The sequence below is a fragment of the Plutella xylostella genome, chromosome 31 (genome assembly GCF_932276165.1).
Source record: "Plutella xylostella chromosome 31, ilPluXylo3.1, whole genome shotgun sequence".
Classification (NCBI taxonomy): Eukaryota; Metazoa; Arthropoda; class Insecta; order Lepidoptera; family Plutellidae; genus Plutella; species Plutella xylostella.
In genome coordinates this window covers 761,417-780,732 of record NC_064011.1, presented here as the reverse complement: position 1 = coordinate 780,732, position 19,316 = coordinate 761,417, and the positions used below count along the sequence as shown (strand labels likewise).

General features: G+C 36.3%; 1 protein-coding gene across 1 annotated transcript in view; it reads left to right on the top strand.

Moving 5' to 3' along the window:
* LOC105393095 (nephrin) overlaps nucleotides 1-19,316 on the top strand; it is a 134,888-nt gene that overhangs the window by 42,094 nt on the left and 73,478 nt on the right. Inside the window, exon 3 of the mRNA XM_048632169.1 lies at nucleotides 4,273-4,422. Within this exon, the coding sequence (XP_048488126.1) occupies nucleotides 4,273-4,422 (150 nt within the window). The remainder of the gene's footprint in view (nucleotides 1-4,272; nucleotides 4,423-19,316) is intronic.

Sequence of the window (19,316 nt, the reverse complement as noted above, 5' to 3'; positions counted from 1 at the left end):
TCGAGCTTATAATTAGTAGATAGTGGTTTAATTGGAATTACTGATTCATAAACGGGAGGTTTAGTAAGTGAAAAAAGTGTCACAAATTATGAGACGGCTCGCAAATTGTACAAGATATTTCGTTGACTAAAAATTGTTCAGACTAACTTTCTTCGGGTTTACTTGTAAGATTTTCGGTATATAAAGCTTAGATGTTAGCTGTAATATTTATATTTTAAACTAAATCAGTTCAGTAGTTATATCGGCTGGAAGAGTAAGAAAGAATAGAAAGATGTAGGTATTAGGTAAGATTAGGACGATATAGAAATAAATATTTTTTAGCGTTATGTATATTTACACTAGCTGTTCCCGCGCGCTTCGCTTCGCCTTAAAAAGTTTTCCTGTGGGAATTCCGGGATAAAAAGTAGCCTATGGTTTTTCCCAGGGTCGAGACCGTATGTATGCCAAATTTCATTCAAATGCGTTCAGTAGTTTTGGCGTGAAAGAGTAACAGACAGACAGACAGACACAGTTACTTTCGCATTTATAATATTAGTTAGGATACCTTACACCACGGTTACAAACCCTACATCAGCTTTATTGTTTATCACCGATACGCTAAGAAGAAGAAGCATTTAACCCTATACCGCCACCTTTCACCAAAACCATCTAAATTAATGCCAAGACGTGGACTAATAGCTAATGTAACAGCTACCCATAGGGCAAACTGTCCTATATTGTTTGAGTTACCCCCGCGGGCTATTGTGAAACTTACACAATAGTTTGAACCGCAAACCCCAAGTTGGGAAGGCCGCACCTTTACCCCTTAGGTTGACCGCGGCGATTAGTGATCGAAGTTCATTACCGTTGCCGGGGTTCAAGTTTTAGAAAATTAATAATACTGATTATTTATTTATCATCACACTGCATTACAGTTAAAAAGAATAATATATAATTGTGCCTCTATGTAGTGCCAACTACATATGCCGAATCTATTATGGCATTCACCATCGAGTCACTCGAATTTAGCTGCCACCCACTGCCAGCATTAAGTAAGTCTTGGAGAAAAAATATAACAATGGATAAACAGATGCTTAGCGCTTCTCAGTCCAAACGCCACGAAAATATAGTTGAAACTTTTGTTGTTGTTGTAATTCAGTACAACTTGTTCTTTACTAAAATGCGTTAATGACATAGCTACCGTTGTAAGTTTAAAACATAACATACTTAAGTTTCTTATTTATACCTCTGATGATTAACCTTTATCTTCGTTGCAAGGTGATGTATCATCTGCCTATCTTCATATAAAGTACACCTGCGCACTCCATCTTAAAATGGCATGTATAGTGAAATGTAACATGGGTAAATGACTAAATATAGATCAGAATATGCGAGGGCTTACAAGGTGTTTGAAAGCGTGCTTCAAGTCATTATTATAAGCTATTTTTGTTTTGTTTTTTAGTATGAAAGTATTACTAGGTAGTTGTTTTACCGGTATAGTTACAGGTATTAAGGAGTAATTTTATTTATTTTATTGGATATGCGGTTAAAAGTGCTAAAAAACGGGTTTTTGTATAATATATTTTTAATTAAGTGTAGATAAAAGTGCGGTTAGCAAAAGTTTAATTCCTGTTAAAATTACTTAATTTTCTATAGTATTTATACTTTTTGGCTATGTCTGGAGTTGTATTTAGCAGTAATAATGTTTAAATTCATACTCTTACTGTTGCACGAATTAAAATATAAAAGTTTTAGAACTTCTTAGTATTCACAATAATTGCATAAAAAGTTTCTGTAATAAAAATAATTTGACGCTATATAGGTACTTAATCATAATTACAGAAATTTATTGAAGCAAGCTGTAAACATGTCACCGAGCAATATCTAACATACTAGCAGAAAATTGAATTGTACCATTTATTATTAACATGCAATCCTACTATCAACCAATACATCTGCCTGTCACGCCACAAATCAAACAATACTAGCTTTAAATCACGAAGCTAGGAATATTCTATTAGATTACACTGTGAATGTGACATATAACTTTCTGGGAGTTAATAGTAAGTAGTAGAAGTATAACTTTAGAAAAACAACACAGTATAATATAGGAGGCGTTACCGCTAAAAGCGATCTCTTCAGATTCAGATTCATTTATTTGCTAGAAACATGGGTACAATAATTAGGTCTTACATTAATAAAATAGTGACAGGCAAGTTTCACCGATTGTTCGGCATGCAAATTATAGGTACTTATAAAACATTAAATTCAATGAAATCGTGACTTCTATGATAAAATCAGACACATATTTACTAAAGGTGTTATACCTCATTCGGGGAAACGACGTAGTACTAAGAATATACGAAAGCATATGATTGGTCATAGATAAGACGCTAAGGCGCGTTTACACTGTAGGTCATAATTAGTCTGTCGTTGCTCTCTGTACCGTTCGGACGTCTCCCGTGTATCCTCTGAATCCTCTCGCTCTCACCCTCGTCAAAAATGGACCACAACTTTGAAAATTTTAATGAATTTTTTATTATAAATGTAAATGATAGGAGTGATGAGTCGTCAGAAAGAGATTAATAAAAAATATTATTATGAACATACACAATTTTATTTCCTACTCCATACTTTAATTCAGAAGTGTAGACACGGCTTTACAATTTTAGGTAACACGTGGCCAAATGGGCGTGGCTAACTCATTTGTCGTCTTTGTCTTTTGTATGGAAATGTGGGACAAAGAGGGCGCTTTGCTACGTCGTTTCCCCGAATGAGGTATAGGAGAAAGTTAGGAGGCACTGAAAGAAACTTACGTGAGGAAGCGTTTTTAAGTCAAAATCTGAATTCTGTGAAAGATTTTATGATAAGACGCGTACTTGGGTGAATTGGGACTTATGATTTTAGATGAAAACTAAACACAAATTTATGTTTGAATCAATTTAGCCAACACTTAACAAAAATTTAGATTGTATCTACACGTGCATAACAATTTCTTACCTACATGAATGTAAATGTAATATTTAAAATGGATTTTTCAAACAAAAGAATTAGAATACTATCAACCGCGCATACAATCCTATGCAAACAAAAAGCTAGAAACTTCATTGTATAGTCGGTATTTCAATGTTTTTATTGAAAACACAAATATTGCGGTCATTTTATTAAAACAACAGATAACATTGAAACCTTACAATGAAAACACGGACTATTATACAGTATGCAAATATTAGAGGCATAGAGAAGCTGATACAAATATTATTTAATGAGATACAGTAACTTTGGCATTTAAAAATGTTATCCGTTTGCCTAAAATTAGGGCTATTATATGCTTAACACACGTTTGTGCCTGTCTGATGCGATATAGATGCATAATTGACTCCATGATTATTGTAAATGAACCGGTCATACCATAAATTGTAAACAAATGATAAACAGATGTTTAGGGCTGTTAAATATCTTATTTATGTGCATCGGTCATATATTAGTCCAGTCAAGGAATGAGGTGTAGAGTGGTAAAACTGTACCTCATTTTGAGTCATTTATTGTCTGGACTATATAATATATTATATACCGAGTTAAACATTTTATATGTTTAATGCAGTATTTAATAAACGTAACAAAAGTTGGACATAATGCTAAAATATTTTTTTACCAGTACATGTTTAAAGTGCATATTTAACTAAACGAAAATGATATAAAATTTATTATGTCACACAAACACTCCAAGTCAATCGGATCCAAATCCCAGAATGTTTGCTCTCTTAGATTAAGCTGTCAAAGGCTTGTATTGGGAGAAGCAAATGTCCACATTTGGACTGCAATTAACCGAAATATCAAAGGGGATTTGCGTATACTATGTAGTATACGTGGTATACTACATACATAAACCATGGCCTCTGGCAAACCTAGATCTTAGCTTGAAGGCCGGTAGAGAATAATTGAGGAAGGCCGAGGACAGAGTGTCGGCACGCTTCTTTAGTACCTTAGTACACATATGGACAAACTTTTAAGCCTAAGTTATTTCCTATATCTTCATCACCCCCATCCAGCCACGGTCCTGCCTTCGTAATCCGACTTTAATCTGATGATGATGATGATGATGATGACAGCAATAGGTAATCATGACGACTGATGACAATTCACAATTCTATTTTTTACATGCGCCTTCATACATTTTACATTACTGGCAAAGGGCCTTTTCACATTAAATCTAAAAATGACGATATTTGTACAAAAAATATACCTATATTTTGTGGCCTTTTTTGACACCATATTTTTTTTTGTCCCCAGGAGTGGTGTCAGTATGCGGTTTCCAACAGCAATACTTCAGAGTGGTCCCGCGAAATACCAGGGTCATAGAGGGCTCAGAAGCTATCCTTCAATGCGCTGTGGCCAACCTGGCTGGGCAGGTGCAATGGGCTAAAGACGGCTTCGCGCTAGGTGAGTAGTTCACGAGTTTAGCGATAGATGGCGTTAATTATTGTTTTTTTAATTTTTCTATTGGTTTTTAAATAGTTTTTAACCGACTTCAAAAAAAGGAGGAGTTCTCAATTCGTTTATGTGTCGGATGCTGTTTCGGCAGCATGAAAACATCTGACAAGCGCCATTCGGGTTGCCCACTTACCCGACAACTCTCTAAGCACAAGCTTGCATGTATTGGGGTCCACCAACCCGCACTACGCCGCTGTGGTGGACTAGGCCTAGACCATTCCTTTATTTATTGGAAATAGACCCGTGCCTCAGCAGTGGGGACGTGATGGGTCGTGGTGATGTATGCATGTCACTTTATGTAAATTTATAGGTAGCTAATTATTAAGGAATGCACCAATAGAGAATACTTGTAAGCGGCGACGGTATTAAATTCTCGGCCTTGTTAAATTCCAAGCTAAACCAATTTTCACCGTTCACTACATTCAAACACAGGCCTCTATTATCAGCAATCTAGTTATCAACTCTCTTACGTGCATCGACCTCTTGTTTCACTTAAGAAGTCCCCTGACACTACCCTTATTGCACTGCATTTAAACTCCACACTCGCTTGTCTCACGGGACTTGATAAAATAGACTAACTAACCGGATTGTGAAACGTATAAGTCCCCATTACTTCAAACAGGAATAAACTGACTACCATTTTAAAACACGCTTTTTGTAGCGTGTTATTAATTATCGTGCCTGGATATTTCCGCATTGTAAGTACCTGTTTCTTAGGTAATAAGTCACAGGTTTAAAACAAGTACCAACGACGTGTTTTCACAGAAAGTCTAGTAAAAGATCTTACGGGATATTAGCTTTCTGTACCAAATATTCGTCTTCTTCTTATAGTGACTAAAAAAAGTGCTATATTAAGGTTTATCATCGTGATAAAAGCATTGGCCAGTCAGATTAGCGTCAGTTGCAGACTGCTCAGAGTCTCAGAGTGCGCCGAACGTAGGTATAATATTATTAGGTTCAGATGATACATCATATTTATTTTGTTCTCGGGTCTTGGGTGTTAATATATATTTAATTATGTTTCCATCTTTGTATCTGTCTATAGATTTTCGACCAATTCATTTATAGGTATTGCATTTATGTAAGGAAATAAGATAATTTTGTAAAAAAAAAAATAGATCTTTAGTATTATCAATAAGTTAAATATGTTTATTATTTTACCATTACGCGATGGATGTTAAGGAGCGGGGTCTTCTGGTACAGGTATTTCTTACTTAAAAGAAGGCCCTAGCCAACTCATATTTTTGAAATTTATGGTACTAAAATAAATATTTTTGTTTTTTTGTATGTTTTTGTACAGATATATCAGCTGTCCGTTACCCATATGACAGGCTCTGCCTAGCTTGGGGACGGATAGCCATGTGTGAAATGTCCCCACATATTATTAATATCGCTCCAATAAAATGGTGTGTAGATTTTACCATAAAAATCTTAGTGCTCGGGGTGTCACTTAAGTATTTAGCTGTCTATACACAATGTACTTACATTAAACAGTGAGTTAAACTGTCTGTCTGTTAGTGATCCCATCCTTGGTACACTGGAAGTGGTTCAACCGGACCTAAGTCCATATTCTGGTTCCGTAGACAACTTTAAAAAATATATGTACATACGGACGACCGAATGGCGTAGTGGTTAGTGACCCTGACTACTGAGCCGATGGTCCCGGGTTCGATTCCCGGCTGGGACAGATATTTGTTTAAAACACAGATATTTGTTCTCGGGTCTTGGATGTGCCCGTAAAATGGCAATAGGCCCGCCCCCTATTACATTGGGACTAACATACACTCTGGCGAAAAGTAGGTGCAGCAATGCACCTCTGCCTACCCCGCAAGGGAGTACATTAGTACAAGGCGTGAGTGCGTGTTTTTTTTTTCGTAATATTGTATATACATAATGTAATTCAGGCTATTTGCAGGATGGTTATTTATTAAAAGCTTTCTTTTAACTTGCAATGCATGCAAACATTAATTGTATGTTTATGTAAACTTTATTCGAATAAAATGTTTGAACTTAAGTTTAAACCGTTATTTAAAAAAAACTACTACTATGTAACACATATGAAGTAAAGTTTAGAGATGAGATGACGGGTGTAGGTACCTACTGACCTATTTAGATTTGGAGGCACATAGTTCCTATTTACCGACATCTTAAATAATTAATTAATATGCGAATGGCGTTACTCATTTGCTAATTAGGTAGATCGTTTGACTTTGAACTGACAAACATGACACGTGCATGTCATAGCTCCGTCTTATGTCAAAATGCTTCGTTTATGTCACATTAAACGATGCCTGTAATTAATTAAGGAGCATAATTTAATGATGAAATTAATAATGTTTGTGATTTATATCCAACAGTTTAGAAACATTAATTACGACGACCGAATGGTGTAGTGGTAAAGACCCTGACTGCTATGCCGAAGGTACCGAGATCGATTCCCGGCTGGGGCAGATATTTGAATAAAGACAGATATTTGTACTCGGGGCTTGGGCGTTGATGATTAATATGTATCTATCTATGTATTAGTGTAGATATATCAGCTGTCCGATACCCATATCACTAGGCAGTTTGGAGTCGGATGACCGTGTGTGAGATGTCCCCACATATTATTATTGATAAATACATATTAGCTACTAGCTGTAAACCGAAAATTTGTTGAGTGTTTGCCAAACGGTTGGTTCTAGCTCGGCCAATATTTGACAGAATATTCGGAGGCTCCGTAACTCCAATAGTTACTAATTGGTAGTGTTAAGCTATTTATATTTCAGAATTTCAGTTAATTTTACAACCGTTTCACCAATTAAACCTGAGGGGCGATCGAATATTGAGATTTATTGAGTTTGTTTTCATATTTCAATGGTTTCTGATTTTAACAGCTTGAAATAAAAGCGCTGTTATAAGATATTATTACGTACGTAGTGTATTGACTGAAAATACAGGTTTCTAAAAATAGTGTGTAGCTACTGAACATTTTGCATTCAATTAGTAACTTGGAGATCTCAAAGTGTACCTACGTCAATCTATATTAATAATTTCAAGGGCATATGGTAGACTAGATCGAAACCTTATATGAATAAAAAAGCATAAAATATATCGATTTTGAGTCGACAACATATATCCGCAAAATTCGGATTATGCAGAATTTCGTTAAATTCCGATGGCACTGCCAAACAAACCGCTGTCGCCATTTTTAGTTTTGACACCTTTAAGATATAAGTACTCTTTGATAGTATTTATTATCTTTAGAGATCTCCAAGTGTACCTACGTCAATATTTTATTATTTACTCTACGTTCAGTAAAGCCCTATGTCTTTGAAAGGAGACGAAGGGATGCGAAACACTCCAGACGATTTTTTTGACGCGCATACCTACACCTATACCTAAATATCTCCGTAAAAAGTATGTAGTAAGCAAATAAGTACACACAAGAGCATAGTTTTTCACAACAATAGTCTCGTTTGACACCCTAACGGAAGTGGGGGGTAAAAGCCTTTTAAACAGGGGTCTGAACAAAGCTACGGAACACTTATACAGTAATACGGATTCATATGGATATAGGTACCACCGAACGGCGTTTAGTGCTGTGATGTACCGAAGGCCCTGGGTTCGAGTCTCAACCGGCGCAGTGTTTTTTCAATTTATCTATTTCTGGAGGTAGAAACTATTGAGTTTATTATCAGCCACTACTTTTTCTTCTAAGCGTATCAGTGTCAAACACTACAGCTGTACTAGAGTTTATCATTGTAATTAAATCAGTGAATGACTACCCTCAGTGCACCGGGCGTATCAGTTTCCTAACAATTTCAGGTTTTGTTACAATAACAGTTCATCTATTCTGTTCATTCCACCCATCCAATATTAATTGGTCCATATAGCATAGCACTGGTGGGAACAGATTTCTTTCATATCATCACAGCTGATAGAATATATTCTGTGTATATGATATATATATCTGCAGGTCTAGTACCTACAGGTTTGATAGTTTGTCGAAAACTATAAAAGTTTACGTTTTATCGCATACTAAGTGGCGCCTCAAATGGAACTTTTGACAGATAATGTATGCAGATGACAGGAGATAACGTAATTTTTTTTAGTTTTCATAAATATTTAAACCCGTACTAGAGGGTCTGGTGGAAAGGCACCCTTAGATAACTACTGCAGTTTGAATATATCTCCGTATCTCCCTCTGCTATAGTTAGGATTTAGTCAGTTTTTAGTATCTATACCAGTACTTTAGTACCACTTGAGGGTGTCTAGGTACTATCTGTATCTGTAGTTAAGCGCTGTAATCGCTTGGAAGAAGAGGTTAGGGGGGTTGATTCCGCATCCGGACTTATTGCCTGATGATACTTAGGGCGTTTAAGTGGCTTATACTTTAGACATGACTCTTTGTATCTTACTGCTGACTGTCTATTCAATTATTTTTCACGAAAACTTACAGCAAATGTTAATGGAAACATGTTAAAACTATAGGTAAAGTTGAAAGCCCAATACAAGGTTTCACTTATAGGTAAGTACCGACGTAATATTATTACAATTCATCCTTATGTAGAAGTAACTATATAAACACGTTCCTATCCTAACAGTGTACTTAATTTTATTTAACTATCTATCAATCTAATCCTAACTTCCTAACTAATATTATAAATGCGAAAGTAACTGTGTCTGTCTGTTACTCTTTCACGCCAAAACTAATAAACGGATTTGAATGAAATTTGGTATACATATGGTCTATACCCTGAGAAAGAACATAGGCTACTTCTTATCCCGGAATTCCCACGGGAAAACTTTTTAAGGCGAAGCGAAGCTCGCGGGAACAGCTATATAAAATAAATCTAGCCGCTAGCTTTGAGGATCCAGCAAAACTCATTATCACATTCATGTCAATATTCGTTTTAAACTCTTTTTATCTATTCATTAGGTCTCCCCAACGTCTCATCTCAAAGCTAATTCTTGCCTTGTGTTTAGGAGTCAGAGAAGGGTGGAAAACTCAACTATTTCCTTAAAAGGGGCTCCGGCGTCCGCTCAAAGGAGTCTCAGAGGGAATACCGGAATACCTTCCATAAGGGAGGCGGTATTCTGGGTATAACCACGATTCTATGTACCTCCTGCAGGTTGACTGGTAGAAAATTATTTTAGCATTAAGTTCACCTGATTGTACATTAATTACATTTGTATATTGTGCAATAAAAGAATAATAATAATAATTCTAAACTGAGAACCTAACCAACGTAAGGCTGTTTTTAAAAGCATGCGGATTTCATCACGCACGCGGGATTGCACGCCATTTTCATTGCACGTCATATTCCACGCGTTACAACGAATACTTGTATGAACGCGTGCGGGGCAATCCCGCGTGCGTGATCAAATCCGCATGCTGTAAAAAACCGCCTTATGATTTTATGCGGAAAGCTATAGATCGCATCCAGTAGCGTGCTTTGGGAGAGGCCTACGTCCAGCAGTGGACTGCTATAGGCTGATGATGATGATGATGATGAACCAACGTTACGGTGCAGTAAGGCCAGCTAGCGCCGCCAAGTGAAAAAAATCGTTACTTCCGTTTGACAGCATTTTCCAAAACTGCCACGTTTCACGCCCTTTTCATGAAAATTCCAATTTTATAACCTATGGTTTAAAGATAATGATCCTGTACGCTAATTTATCTATTATATAATCACTAACTTTCGCGTTTTTATCATCATCATCATCAGCCAATAATCATCCACTACTGGACATAGGCCTCTCCCAAGGAGCCCCACAACACTCGGCCCTCGGCCTTCCTCATCCAACCACTACCCGCCTAAGGTCGTCAGTCCAAGTCCGTTTTTAATATTAGTAGGGAATTAGTAAAAGGTGCGGACTGGTTGGTAATCTTTTCTAGAAAGAGGGAAGACTACAAAATGCATAATATGTTTTTATGCAATTTAATGCAATAATGTAACAAGTTGACCGTTTAAGCCGATTAAACTACGAAGGGTCAGGGCAACCTCAATAGCACTAAATATAGGCCTACTTAGTGCTATGACCTAATAAGACCTTTTATAGACCAGGGGGTCACTCTATATGACAAAAAACTAAGTTTCGGAGGGCTGCTGCGGGAGCCACGACTCTATCTAGTTGCATTAAACGACACGAGCTTTCGTTCGTTCGTTTTTAGTCAGTGTAGAGTAACCCTTCAGTATCTACTTCTAGTATGTATGTTTTTAGGTAGTTAGTACGCAGAAGAAAAATACATATAAACCAACCACCAACCGCCAACCTTATCTAGTACTATAATAAAACAAATGACAGATAATGTATGCAGATGACATATGAAAAAACTATGACATCTCAGTTACGCTAGGCTAGGCAAAATTATTCTTCCTCTTAGCGTGCCTAGGGTTTTGTCTTCAAATCTTTGTCTTCAAATAATTCTAATTTGTCTTTGTTTTTCTGACACTGAAACTACGTGCGTATTCTTCTTATTAGTTTACGTACTTATACTATGTAGTTAAAGAAATAAAAATATACACCATATTTTACCCGTCGCAAAGTTAGCCTTGTCAGTTTGTAACTAGCATCATTAATCCTGCACAATTTAAAATAAAATGTCGTAGTCTAGAGTTTGTTATTCGAAACAACACAATAATGTGCCCTGTCACATGAACACACAAACTTTTAATAGGGTTCACGTAAATTTGAATACATACTTAACTTTACACAAAACGTGCACCCAATAATAGTATTTTGTGAAGTTAGCAGAAGTTTTGAAACGGCGCCCGTTTATTGGTCGATGTGAACCGAAGCGCGGCTCTTATTGGTGCATTGACGTTGCGTCTAACTTCTCAGACGATGCCGTATTGGACTACTAATGTGGATGAGGTTAAGGTGGCATTTTATTTGTATGCTCATGAGCAATGAAAAGTTCCACTCACAAAATTACATCACCAAACCAATTTTGGAAAGCATTTATTTAAATATTTGCGTTCTTAGTTGGTAATATTCTGGTTCCATGTACTTCAATATTGCAGACTTTTTCCGTTTGGGGTAATTTGGTGCTGTTGTCATTGGAAGTTTTTCATTGTGCACGTGTGTGTATTTATGGGAGATCTAAAATCAATGCTCAAAATCATATTTTTATCGAAGGCACGCCAGTTAAATATCCTGTACATATCCACACAGACACACACCAATCCTGTCACACCTTTTTATTCCTTCAGATGAAACATTAAACCCAACAAACTCGCACAAAATGCAATAGCAATAAAATAACGAGCGAACGCAAGGATTATGAATTTCAAATTTGGAACTCTAGAGGGAAAAAAAGAAACAAAAAAAGTAGGTTTTTCAAGTGCCATGTTTCATTGCTACGGGGCGGATGCATATTGCAGATATAACAAGACTCTTTGATCCTGGCTAAATAGAGATGAGACGTATACGAAAGTTCCGGGTAGCATAAATACGAGTAATAAAAGGTTTTAGCTTTAAAAGTATGTCCAAACGACGTTAAAATACGTAAGTAGATAATACTAAATTATATGGGGGCCATCTCACACACGCCCATCCGACCCTATGCTAGGGAGAGACTGTGATTTGGGTATCAGATAGGTAGCTGATATATCTACACAGATAGGTACATAGTTTCATGAATATTAACACCGAAAAACCCAGTACAATAACCTATTAATATAACTTTATGACCTTTATCTATTTTGACAGATACAGCTATCCGATACCCATATTACAGGCTCTCCCAAGCTTGGGGAGCTCGTATAGCCGTGTGTGAGATGACCCTATTTATTTATTTATCTACTTTTCTGTTCCGGGTAAAAACACCCGCCTCCGTTCATCCCCTCTCTAGCCGAACTACGCTAAAATCATGAAACATTTATTTTTATAGCGCAAAATATGCGAAGAGTTATAGTCCGCGCCGGCGAATGAATTATTGTGGAAAAACTTCACTTGTTAACGTCTAAGTTTACAACGTACATCCAGCTAGAGAGACATGTAGGCCACCCCAATGGAGATCCTTAATGATACACAGAGATTGTTTGTATGTATTGATAAATTATTATCTAAATTATTATTATTCCGGAAAGTTTTTTTTTTACGAATTTTGACATTGTTTTTTGCTGCTGCTTTACGGGTCTTTTATCAACGTCGATAAAATCGTTTAATACGCATTCCACCAGTCACACCACTGTATTTATAGCCATCACGATATAGTCACGTTTATCTACGTCGATAACGAACCCGTGTAGTAGTAGCTGATCGTAGACGTGAGATACTCTATATCAGTCAAAATTTTGATAGCAATTCAGTATAAAAAAAACAGGTAAGAAACGATTTTTGCAATCAAAATTCTTCGATAAAAACAGAAAACACAGACAAGAATCGGAAAATTATAAAAACAAGCAAAGCACGAACCCCTTTATCACAATATTTCGCTACAAACAAGAAAATCTGAAAAGCTTAGTTTTAAAAGTCAAATGCGAAAACCCGGGGTTGTTGCATTGAATAAATGCATACTGTACATTTTAATAATATTATTTTATATTCTGAGGAATAAGGCAAGGGCAGCTGGATTCTATAGGTTATGTTGAGAATAAAGTTTATTAATAACCTAACCAACGTTAAAAACCCCCGACATTCTGTATAACTTTTGAAGTCGATGTTGATGAAATAGGCTCGGGGTAACATTACCTAGGACTCAAAAAAATAACAAGGAGCCTCGCTACCACATAGCTGAAATATTGCCAGTACATTTTAAACTCCATATCAAGAAGGTAAGGTACAATGAAATATTTTATTTTTTTGCCCTATTTAACCTTAACCCTGCACCGCGCAGTTTTTAATTCACATTTTAACCCGCGAGTGGCTCTCACAAAAAGGCGACAAATTTCACAAACTTGGCCGGTTGAGGGTTGGATTTCCTCCCCGCTTCAAGTTGACTTGTGCTGTTCACGATAACCCGCTTACGGAGATGAGAGTTGTTGTAAGTGGTGTGTCTGTGGGATAAAATTGTATTTTAATAATGAGAGTATTCCATTATTCTTTAATTCGAATACCTATGTATGATACCTAAGTGTCTCTAAAACATTAGCTAATTAAAACAATTAACTATTAACATGTATGTATTTTGTTTTCACTCGTAGTTATTCGAAAGTGTTTTCGTTGAAAGTTTTACCTTCGGATTTTTTGGTCATTTACTGTCAGTTTCAATAACGCTATTTTATATTTAGTACATCACACAAATTTTAAGATTGCAACTATTTGACAAGACTCATACCTCGATAGAAATATCGAAAAAAAAACATTACTTGCATCATTTTTTTTCTATCTTTGTAAATGACACCGTTGACGACAGACACAGACTCTACCACCACTCCGCTCAGTCTCACAGCCCGTGGCGGTACCACGAGTTTCTTTTGAATAGTTAATAAGCCGGCCAGTGTTGTCTTAAAAACAAACACGGCTGTTCTATTTACATGATGAGGGCCGGTTTCTGAAACGCTATTCATGGTTTAATCATCGATTATTTGGAATTATGTGTAGAAATAAGCTGTCCGATATCCATATTACAGGCGGTGCCTAGCTTGGGGTTGGGTGACCGTGTGTAAGATGTTCCCATATATTGTTATTAATAGTTAAAGCAGATTGTCAGACCAGAGTGCCATCACTAGAGATATTATTATGTCAACCACTGGATACCACCACGTCGGTTCCTGATACTAAAGTATATTAAAGTAAATTCTTGTGCATGTTTTTGTGTATAATAAAGAATATCTATCTATTCTATTCTATATTTTAGATTCTAGCCTAAACTTCCTTTGCCAGTATCAAATAATGTTTTATTACACCAGTAAAGACTAGTATTTAAAACTTTTAGGGCAGAAAATGTGGACATTCTACCCTGGGTCTCTAAATACTGTAATTAGGGTCAAGGGGGTAAATTAGGGTCAGAGATTCGGGTTGGAATCAAGAGGTGTGCTTTTGTTCAGGAGAGAATACAACCTTTCTTGTTGTAGGCAAAAAAAGAGTCGAGTTTTTTTTAACCAAAGATGAAAAGTTGTTGCTAATACGTTTGACGTGTGTGTCTTTTTACTTCTGTAGGTAATGGTTTGTAGTTTAAGTTTTTGTTTACATCTGACAGATTTAGGGACGTGTATAAGTTTCTCATAGCAATTGACCCTGGCGTTTTATATGTTTGTCGTAGTAACTGACGCTAATCTGACTGACCTTCCTTCCTTTTGCCTTGGTAACAAACCCTACGCTAAGAAGAAAACATGAATGGGGTTAGCCAGTAAAGGCCAATTGTACATCTAACAATCAAAAAGCAATACGAAAGACACTTATAAAGTTATTAACGCAAATGGTCCGAATTTAGATTTTATAACCTCCATAAATGCTATAACATTTAAAATAACAGTTTAAGGCAAGGACTGGAGCTTTCAACGAGAATGTAATAAAAAAATTGCAATAATAAAAACAATTTGATCTTTCTAACCTTTATTCGAGATTGGGTCGTGACCTTTAGGAGAGATATTAAAACATTTATTTCCGAAACAGACCGAAGATTTTTGCACATTTAATACACGCTTAGACAAGGAAAGGAATGTAGCTTAGAATTATTATACCTATTGTTAAAAAAATATGCCAACATTGTTCTTTTTCATATTAAATACCAGTTCAGAGGTTCAGATTCCGACACCCGAGTAAAAATGGGAATGTTATATTAGTTTCAGGTGTATGTGTGTATTTGTCTCTGGTATAGCTAAGCTCCTAAACGGCTGAACCAATTTTCGTTTTGTGTTTTTTGAGTTATAGCTATTTATGTTATTAACCCGGACTCTTCTTAGCCATATTTTATCAAAATCGTATTAGTCGTTCTAAAGTTACGCGACTTTTAGTGTCGCATGTCGGAGGTTTTTAACGATGGTTAAGTTTTTGAATACTCAATTAAACTTATAACAGCACTTTCGTCCACGGTTCCCCGAAATCGCTTGAGTTGCGTAACATATAGAAAAGAATCGAATAATTTCATTCGATTAAACAATTCTATTCGAACACAAGCGTGCCGATTCAGCCGAGAAATTATTATAAATACCGATTAATTGAACGAAATGAAGCGTTGCTTATGGTCACGCGATCCATTTGCGATTTCGACGTGATGGTGCAGAGGTTAAGAGCTGATTGTTGTGCCGACGGTCCTGGGTTCGATGTCCGGCCTGGACAGGGGGTTTTTTTATACATAGATAGAATAGAATAGTACATATATTCTTTAAGTGTACACAAAAACCATGTACAAAATGACAAAAAAAATAATCTGACACATATGTACTTATCGCTTAAAGTGATTTCTTCCAGGCAAACTTTGGGTGGAAGGATGCAAAGGGTTAAGTGTACTAGGAATGAAGAATCAATAAATATTTAATATAGAAATACATACTACATTATATTTACATACATACTTTATATATTTGGTCTCGGGTCGTGGATGTTAAAGTTGTCTTGGGTGATATAACCTGCCTAGAATTATCTTAGTGAATTTTCAACGATCCTACGGCTCAATCACACAAAATTTCTTACCTCAAATGAAACCGCAAGCTAAAAGTTACGAAATCTGACACAATCAGGGAAAAATTTCATCGAAATAGATTTATCTTGTCAGGTTCTATAGAAGGCACTGAAAACTAGTCGATATTTGGCTTAGTGTCAGAGCCATCCATATAGCCAGTTGATAAATGCCTTTTCATTTGACATTTCACGGGTAACTCTTGGAATCACTGTCCTCTGTATAACATTTTAGTCTATGGATAAAAGATTTCTCTAGCTTAAATAGATACAGGTTAATCCTGAATTTCATGCAAGACAATTTTGCGATACTGGCTTCAGTGATAATTAATAATAATAATATGTAGGGACATCTCGCACACGGCCTACTTATCCAAAACTTGGCAGTGCCTGTAATAATCGGACAACTGATATATCTACACAGATACATAGGTAAATATTTCCATTCTGCAGGATCGAACCCGGGACCTTTGGCATAGCAGTCAGATTCACTAACACCACTCGGTCGTCAAGTGTCTACAACTCGATCGATAACCGATAAAACATAACGATTTCTTTAGTTTAAATTCATCTTCAGCCAATGGATTCTCATTTTATGTGCAAAAATTATTAAAGTCGACTCGTAGTCTTCATAATCACGTCTCAGTTTCATCATCTCCAAAAATGACATGTATAACTTATACCACCTCTCTTTTGCGGCGGGTTAGAAACCGGATTCACTGGTAGCCCTCCAATGATTCCACATCAAAACGTGTGAGCTCTCAGGCTGACCGTATAGCGTAGTTGGAGGCTGTCTGATGAATGAAGTTAGCCATAGCCTCGGTATTATGAGCTTAGTGCCAATTTCTCTATAGTCGGTTATCTAACCGACAGGGATTGATTAATAAATTAAATGTCATCTCCATATAAAATTCATGACAGATGTGTCAAAAGTCAACCACTGCTCCCTGGTTATGCAAAAAATGAGTATGGAGAAATTGGTACTTAGGTTCTCATGTTGAAAAACATAGTTGTGTGTCCATTGTGCCACCGTAATTACTAAACTAGATTACCAAGAAGGTCTCAGTTTTTTTAACGTGACCCTCTCTTTTTTAAAGCTAATACATTGCTATTAGGTATATATTAATCCATTTCTCAACAAAGAAAATTGAACAAGGATTAATAAGAAGGCGTACTGTATTTGCTTGAAAAATTTATAGGTCCCCAACCTAGTCTAGAAACAGATGCACTGTATTTTGAGTTTTCTTTTGTCTGTAATTTAAATAGGTGTAGCCGTTCAAATTCCCTTTGTATAACTACGATTAAGTATATCCCGGTAAATAATATGTAGGTACTTCTAAATTCCTCCTTTGTTCTTAACACTCCAGTTATATCTCTTTTTGAAACTATTTCGCAATAACAGACGCAGAGAATCGCTCCGACAAAAAATATGCCACAAATATTCATACCATTTCATATTAAAGTAAAAACTGGTACTAATATGACATACATTTTCTCTTCATTCGAAATTCAACGTTAAAAACGAGACCTTTAAGTTTATATTGTACTTTACGAGGCAACGACTTGTTTCAAGTGTTGTAAATTCAACTGAGATTGATACAGTTAAAGTTCAGTTTCCTTTAACAGTGTCTCTGCTCTGAATAAATTGCGAGGGATGTTGTGAATAAAATTAAGTTATTTATTTTTATTAATGACTTTTAAACGTTATTTCTATATATTTTTTCGTTTTTAACTGAAATCGTTGGCAGAGGCTGGTGCTTAAGGTGATTAACTTATATGACCCCTTTTTCAATCGAGGGCTGACACAAATAAATAAACAAAAATTGGTCCATCCGTTTGGAAGCATTTATATATTGCCACAGACAAACACGGTAAACTGATAACATCCCTCTTTTTGCGCCAATGTTTACAGAGTGTGGCAAAAGCTGTATACCCAGCCGAAATGGGGTGACTCAGGTTATCATTCTGAACAACTTTTGTTCTACGACTTTTGGAAATTCGCAATTCGGTTAGTATAAGTACTTCTTTTACAACACCATGTATAAATGAAAGTAAATATAGGAGTTCGGCCGATAATACATAGAAGCGTCGTTTAAACGTGAAACTTTCAGCACAATGTTTTCTTAACGCGACCCGTCGTTATGAATTATTTATAACGCGCAACGCAACGTCAATATTACCGTTAAAAGCCTAGAAATACCAGGGCAGATGTAAGGCTGTTACTGCTTCCTATACCTCCCGCAGGTTGACTAGTTGAAAAGGCTTATAGCATGAAATCTGTCTTATATGAAAAAAAAAACGCCTTGGGTCGGGGCTAAGAAGTTTCCAATGTCTAGTTTATTATACATATATATTTTTTGTTCCTTTGAATCAAAGTCACGGTATGTAATAACTATACAATCTCATATTGTAAACTTTAGTAGCAAATGGGATGGTTTACCAAAGAAAATACAGAATCGTCAATTTTTGTCCACAGACGTCTGAAATCTGTGATGCGCTGTTAAATGTACTTCAATATTGCCGACTATCCATTTAGAAGTAAATAGCTGTCCGCGCGCGCTTCGCTTCGCCTTAAAAAGTTTTCCCGTGGGAATTCCGGGATAAAAAGTAGCCTATGTTCTTTCCCAGGGTCTAAACCGTATGTATACCAAATTTCATTCAAATCCGTCCAGTACTTTTGGCGTGAAAGAGTAACAGACAGACAGACAGACAGACAGACACAGTTACTTTCGCATTTATAATATTAGTTAGAATTTGGTGCTATTGTCGCTGGAACTTTTTTATTGCTCATGAGTGTATTTCGGTCTCTTAAAACTCCTGTATAGAACTACTACTACTAAACCTATGTATAGTATAGATAGACTATGTAATGTTGCGTATTGTTCTTACCAGTGTAACGCTCTCACGGGAAACGGGAAAGGAAAAATGTTCTAATTGTATCGTTTTGCGGAAATGCGGAACACATTTTCAACGTCTTATCCAGACGCGCACAGTTTTATGAAATACCTCTCTGGCCTTTCACCTTACGGGTGTTTTTCAGCTGGAGTTTTGTGCTTTACTAGCTTTTAAAGCTTCGTGTTTGAAGGTTTTCCCGTGGGGATTCTGGGGTAAAACCTAGCCTATGTGTTAGTGTATGGTGTCAGCTTCCTGCGCACGGGATTTCATAATAATCCGTTCAGTCGTTTTTACGTGAAAGATTAACACAACACATACACAAAGCCCGTAATTATTGCACTTCTAACATAGGTTGCCTGCAATCCTATCTAATATTATAAATGCGAAAGTAACTG